This window comes from Pyricularia pennisetigena (genome assembly GCF_004337985.1).
Source record: "Pyricularia pennisetigena strain Br36 chromosome 4 map unlocalized Pyricularia_pennisetigena_Br36_Scf_6, whole genome shotgun sequence".
In the NCBI taxonomy this organism is placed as follows: Eukaryota; Fungi; Ascomycota; class Sordariomycetes; order Magnaporthales; family Pyriculariaceae; genus Pyricularia; species Pyricularia pennisetigena.
In genome coordinates this window covers 2,266,031-2,272,593 of record NW_021940918.1, presented here as the reverse complement: position 1 = coordinate 2,272,593, position 6,563 = coordinate 2,266,031, and the positions used below count along the sequence as shown (strand labels likewise).

General features: G+C 51.2%; 2 protein-coding genes across 2 annotated transcripts; one reads left to right on the top strand and one right to left on the bottom strand.

Moving 5' to 3' along the window:
* Positions 1–136: 136 nt before the first annotated feature.
* On the bottom strand, positions 137–3,881 carry PpBr36_06263 (uncharacterized protein; the record flags this gene model as incomplete). The annotated part of the gene is made up of 7 exons (XM_029893409.1): positions 137–583; positions 695–985; positions 1,044–1,772; positions 1,835–2,883; positions 2,977–3,338; positions 3,426–3,655; positions 3,822–3,881. 7 exons carry the CDS (start codon positions 3,879–3,881, stop codon positions 137–139), a joined length of 3,168 nt encoding a protein of 1,055 aa, XP_029746334.1.
* A 955-nt stretch (positions 3,882–4,836) lies between these two features.
* Positions 4,837–6,386, top strand: PpBr36_06262 (uncharacterized protein; the record flags this gene model as incomplete). Its single annotated transcript, XM_029893408.1, has 3 exons — positions 4,837–4,897; positions 4,974–6,273; positions 6,335–6,386. The coding sequence occupies 3 exons, from the start codon at positions 4,837–4,839 to the stop codon at positions 6,384–6,386; spliced, it is 1,413 nt and encodes a 470-aa protein (XP_029746333.1).
* Between the last annotated feature and the right edge of the window lie 177 nt (positions 6,387–6,563).

Sequence of the window (6,563 nt, the reverse complement as noted above, 5' to 3'; positions counted from 1 at the left end):
AAAAAAAAAAAAAAAAAAAAAAAAAAAAAAAAAAAAAAAAGAAAGCTCCCGCATCATCCATCTCCCGCGTGTCACCGTTTTTTGATCGTCACCCAAAATCCAGATCTTGCACTAACCGCCCTTCTCCAGCAAAAATCTATGCCCCTGCCATAGATCCTTGACGTAGCTCTTCGGCCAGCCTCTTTAGGTAAAACTCCCTGGCATCGCCGGGCAGCGATTTGAAGCTGGCCATGATCTTGTCGACGTCCCGCCTCGCCTTCTCGTACGCCGCAAGGTCTCTGTTGCCGTACACGTCGCGACCTGGACTGTACCCAGCGTCCATGTCGCGGAAGAAGACGTTGACTGCCACTCCGGGGGAGTCGGATGCCGGGGTCGCCGTGTGGAGCCACAACGGCGGCAGGAAGAGAACATCGCCGGCAGCGAGAGTTGTCTCGTGCGGGTGTGTTCGCGCCGGAATGCTGGCGAACACATCAATGCTGGAGCTGGAGCCCCCAGGCGCAATTGAAAGCTCGGTTATGTCGCATGGCGGAAAGAGAACAAACCGCTTGGACCCTCTGATTTGGCAATACACGTTTGCCATGACCTTTGATGTGATCCGTCAGTTTCCAAACTTCAGGCGAAGGTCCAAACAAAAGTCTGCATTGAAGCATGGCACACATCTGTATCCTGCGCTTTTTTTCGAATTTCAACTCACATCGTAATGCAGCCACATGTTGACCGGCCCGGACATGCGTAACACCGAGCTGAAGATATTATCACGCACAATTGTTAGCTCCGAGGGCAAGGTGAAATCTTTGGCAAGTCGAGGAAAATCATCCTGCAGGTTGGCGGCTCTAGCGGTTGGTTCGTCGCTGGAGAGGGCGCGCAGGTAAAGCTTCTGACCGCTCGCTATCTCTTGCACGAATTCGCCAAACTTCTTGTTGACATAACGGAAGTTTTTGGAGTTGAAGTCCATCACTTGACTGGGGGATTCATGTACCGATACCTATGTAATGGTATTAGTCGCCATGTAAACCTTTCAAACGATTATCCAGGATGCATACTTCTCTATCAGCACCAACTGCCTCAACAAGGTACTCATCGGACCATGCAGTCATGCAGGGTCCCAGTGAAGCACCTTCTATTATCACTGGCTTCCTCTGTCGCAGGATCTCTTCAAAGTCCTCTTTCGCAGTAAGCCTAACTCGAGGAATCTCTGAGCTAGTCTGGGCAGCGTCTTTACGGGTCCCCTCCGTTGAATTCAAGACGCTCATGTCCGAATCCGAGATGAGCACCACCCCTGAGCTGGCCCAAATGGTATCTTCTTCGTTCTCAGTAGGTGCGGCCGCCGTGTTGACCTGGGTCGGGGAAGCAGCTTCTGAGCTATAGGGGACAGTGTCCAGATTAGATAGCCGCGCTATATTGATGAGAAACGTATACGCCCCCTTTGTCCAGAATGTGCCCATAGAGAAACAGGTAGCCCCTCCCCCAACCAAGATGATCTGGCCCTGATCATTACACGCTATCGATGAACCGACTGCCAAGTGCCGAGGTATCAAATCTTTGTGGTACACCGGGAAGTTGACGCGACTGCAAATCGAAAAGTTTGGGCTAGTTCCGTCATCACGCAAGATGAGGACGTCATGGTCGTGTGGGAGTAAGTTGGTACCCCTGACGCCGCCAATAATAACGTGGTACTCTTCTGTCAGCTTGATGCAGCTAGCACCAAACCTGGAGATCAGGTTCCGCTCTCTACTGTCCAAGTCCAGTCTTGTGAATGATATAGATGGTGCCTGGAAGACTGCTTAGTTTTCGCAATGATGGTAACAATGCAATGCTAACTTTTTGTACTCACTGCGAAACCCCCAACTTCTACTTCCCAGCGAAGAATCTGGTCGGTTATTACACCTTCCTCTGTTATGCCTCCAGCCAGTACGCCCCTGAACAGTGGCGACCTCCTGGTGGTACCCTTGGAGCAGAAAGCGACAGCACCAAATACGGGACAAGGAATTATGTCGCCCTTGACTTTACACCTAACCCATCCTTTCTGAGGATGGTATAAAAGATAGCCGTCGAAAACCTTGGAGGCTCCAGTTTTGCCGCCAAAGGTCAGAGCAAGACTGGAGTGGCCGAGCCTCACAGCGGTGTGACGGTACAAACCGACCGGGAGATCATGGGTTCGACGCCAATCCTTCACACCCTTGTCAAAGACCCAGCATCCGTCCATGGGGGCTGTGGGCGATGCTCGGCCTCCAGATAGGAGATAGCCATTGTCCCCGGTATCTGTAAATGCATGACACAAGCGGCCAGCAGGCCCACTGCACTTTGACAAGCCGGCATCCTCGTTTGAGCCCAAAGGGCTATACAGGTCAAGGGACCTCAGCCTAAGATTCGTGCCCGTTCCGAGAACGTTGGCAATATGACTCTGACCTAAAACGTCAGAGATCACCATGGCGGTCCCGAAACGACGAGGACCTTGTGTGCTCTGGCTGGCATTGTGATGCAGGGTTACGTCGAGGGATCGCAGCGGCGGGCAGGAGTTCGAGCAGTCGACCGACTTGGCCTCTGAAGATGACGGAAGATTTCGAGTGGATGCCTTTAGCAACACATAGTGACTCCCAAAGAGCGCAAACTCTTCCCACTCGTCGAAAGCCTCGACATCATCCAACTTGCGCCGGTCCTCAGCAGTCAGAAAGCGGTCATCAGCCCATGCCTGCCATAGGGTCCAGCAGTGAACAGATGACCAGCCTCTCTGTTGGAAGCGTTCAGACTGACTCTGTTGTGTGGGGTACTTGTCGATGGATTTAAGCGGTGTATTGAGCCGCTTGAAATGACTGATCATAGTCTGTGCGAACGGGTGATGTGGACCATCGGGTAGAATCTGTTCCAAGAGACAGAAGGTGGCTGTTGTTTGATCATGAATTTCATGAATTTTTCTTTCAATAAGGTTTCATACACGCCGGATATGGAGGGAGCAAATACAAGACAAGCACTCACAGTCCCCTAATTTACTGGCCCATTGGATCACAGCATCAGCGGCATCAGTTTCCATATATGTTATGGATACCTCGGCCACAAAAAGAAAAGATGCCGCTGTGATGTCTACCAGGGATTCCAAGGCTGCCTGTAGAGAACCTATGTTGCGGAGGTCACAGCCAACTTGGACATATCGACTGCTGCGTAAGAACACGGGCGGAGTGTCGAATTTCTCCAAGGGCTCAAAACGGTCCCTGAGCTCGGGAGTTTCCAAGACGACATGTTGTTTCCTGAGGATCAAGTCTGGAAAGTCGACATCAACAAACAGAACCGAGTCGCAGTCTTTGGAATACCGAGTGAGACATTGCCAGGGGAGTACATCACTAAAGACTCATGAGAATAGTGAGAAACTGGTGCCTTCATAAACGGCCTTCTCCTTGAGAAAGTTTACCTGGCGGAGAGTCACTGACCTTCCACAACCCAGGTTTACTACCACCTTGGTCTTCTTGTCGGCCGCCAACGGCTCTCTCAAAAAGTCTCTGACCACACAGTCGATGAGATGCAGACGTAAATAGTAACCGCGATTGATCAACGGAGCTCGTCTCTGGAACTTTTTGACAAAGTACCGGAAAAAGTGAGGCTCATCTGGATAGTAAATCTTTTCAACGCTGCGTTTTGAAGCGATACTGCTATTGTTTGTCTACAAGGTTGGTTGTGGGCGGATGATATCAATCAGCTTCCCGCTATATGAACGATGATGAGGGGCAACAAGGGGAGGAGAGAAAAAAAAAATCAAAAATCAAAAATCACAAAGGCCCAAAACTAAAACCCAAGCCAAGGAAGAGTAGGATTTGTGTTTCTCTTACGCCCATAACCTGGTCATTTTGCCTTGCAAACTTTGGCTTCTTGATAGCTGAGTCCTTCATATTGAAAGTAGCTCGTTCTTGTTGACTCCAAAAGAGCGCATCAAAAGGGTTGTATAAAATCCAAATCTCATCAACTTCGTTTCGTGCAATTACCACATTTGCTGCTGCACAGTTATTTGATGAAAATCTAGGATCACTACGCACTGTAATAAATGACTTCCTTTGGAGATAACGCTGTCGGTTCACGTGACGTTGATCAATGTGCTCTGCTAAGGCCAGCGCTGGTATGGTACCGACCTATGGTTCTCCACGTGCACTAATCCTTGCCCCAATTCTGAGGACTTACTGGGGTGGTCCCAGCCCCGCTCGTCATTGCCTAGAGCTTCTTAGTGCTGCTGTGCTCGCCGGACCTTGTGTCTCGCGTGATGCGAACTCTTTAACTTCTCTCCGGCAGGAACAATTCTGTTGTCGCATTTGCAACAGCGTTCTGTCATACACCCTTTCAACGGTGACTACTAATGCTTGTACATTTTAGCAAGCCTTCAACTTTGATTGCCCGCTTGCAGCTCCCTGTTAACTTGAGCCAGCTACCCACCTTTGTTTAGGTAGATTAACTCTGTACAGTAGCTCCTGCAGCACCCCCGCGTTCAGACCAACCGAGCGTGCTTTGAGCTTCTTGCAAGGACGTATCTGCAGAGTTCTACCTTGTGTCGGTTCCTCCCAAATCAACTCTCCTTTGTATCTGGAGCTCTATGTGGATGCACCCAGCTTTCCTACGATAGCCGACGACACTACGGCTCCGAGCTCTTATCACCGGCTCCTCTGACCGGATCTCGAAGCGAAAGACTATTGTTGGCCGAGCCCGCCTCCGTGGCCCCGCTGCCTAGTCGCCGTGTAGCTCAGCCTGCCCCTTGAGGGCCGCTTCGCTTTGAAAAGGCTTGAAATCGACTTGTCCGCCGTGTGCCTAGATCAGACAGACAGTGGACAAGAAAGCGAACCCGGGCTGCTCGGAATCATGGCGACAGCAACGCTGAACTTCATCACATTCAACCAGGACCACGGGTGCCTGGCGGTCGGTATGGAAAAACAAATATTGATATTCATCAAATCCATAACGATCAATTCCACTGACTAACCCTTCCATCCTTCTAGGAACCTCAAGAGGCTTCCGCATCTACCACACCGAACCGTTCTCCAAGATATTCTCGAGCGAAGACGGCAATGTATCGATAATCGAGATGCTTTTCTCCACCTCTCTGGTCGCCCTAATATTATCCCCGAGACACCTGATAATACAAAACACGAAGCGAGGCTCTGTTATCTGCGAACTCACTTTCCCATCTGCCGTGCTAGCCGTGAGGCTAAACCGCAAGCGACTTGCCGTTGTCCTTGAGGATGAGATATACCTCTACGACATTGCCAACATGTCACTTCTATTTACGATAGCTACCTCCCCGAACCCAAGCGCCATATGTGCACTCTCGCCATCGTCCGAAAACTGCTTCCTCGCCTACCCGCTACCCAAGCCACGAGAGGACAAAGACGACAAACGACCCAGCCACGCACCCCCTCTCCCAACATATATCCCACCAACCTCTGGAGATGTTCTCATCTTCGACGCCATCACCTTGAAAGCCGTCAACGTTATTGAGGCACACCGCTCGCCCCTGTCCTGTATCGCCATAAACAGCGAGGGCACGCTTCTGGCGACGGCTTCCGAGACTGGTACTATCATCAGGGTGTTTACCGTGCCGAAGGGGCAGAAGCTGTACCAGTTCCGCCGCGGCACCTATCCCTCGACAATATATAGCATGTCGTTTAATCTCAGCTCCACCCTGCTTTGCGTCTCGTCAACATCCGATACAGTGCACATTTTCCGCCTCGGCGGACCCAACAACGGAGCGTCGGGTGCAGCTGGTGCTGCAGGTGGCGCAGGAGAGATCCTGACAGCCAGCCCAGGACAGGATATTACTGGTTCTCCGCGCGCAGACCGTTGGGCCAGATCTAGGAGCTACGACAGTGGCAATGAATCGCCTGGCAGTGGCAGCGAAGCTAACGACATCGCGGGGTCTCCGTCTCCTAGGGACCGCCCAACCGTTGCCAATAGGAGACAGAGTGGTTCTTTTAGCAACATCCTGCGTCGTTCTTCACAGATTATGGGTCGCAGCGTTGCCGGAGTTGTCGGCTCGTATCTGCCACATACTGTGACGGAAATGTGGGAGCCAGCGCGCGACTTTGCATTCATTAAAATCCCAAAGTCGGCCTCCACAAGGCAAAACAATACAGCAGGCGCTGCCCCCTCGCTCCCCATCACAGGCGAGCCTCTGCGCAGCGTGGTTGCGATGAGTAGTAGTAGCCCGCAGGTGATGGTGGTAACTAGCGATGGCAAGTTTTATGTGTACAACATCAACATGGAGACTGGAGGTGAAGGGTATCTAGTCAGACAATACTCGTAAGTTACTTCAGTACTTGGGCTTTCCGACGGGTTTCGGCTGACACGGCATCTCACTCAGGATCTTGGAGAATGATGACAAGCACGACTCTTCTTCGGCATATGAGTCTTAGGGGAACAACGCGAAGCAAAAGACCGAGGGAGTTGGTTTTACAAGCTGGGATGAGCTGGAATGGACCGACGACTCAGACTATCTGTCTGGAACTGAAATAGACCCAATGGATATTGGGTTTCCGTGGCCTTGATCTGCTGGGTACCACTGTATTCTGGTTTGTTGTAATGCTTTGCCA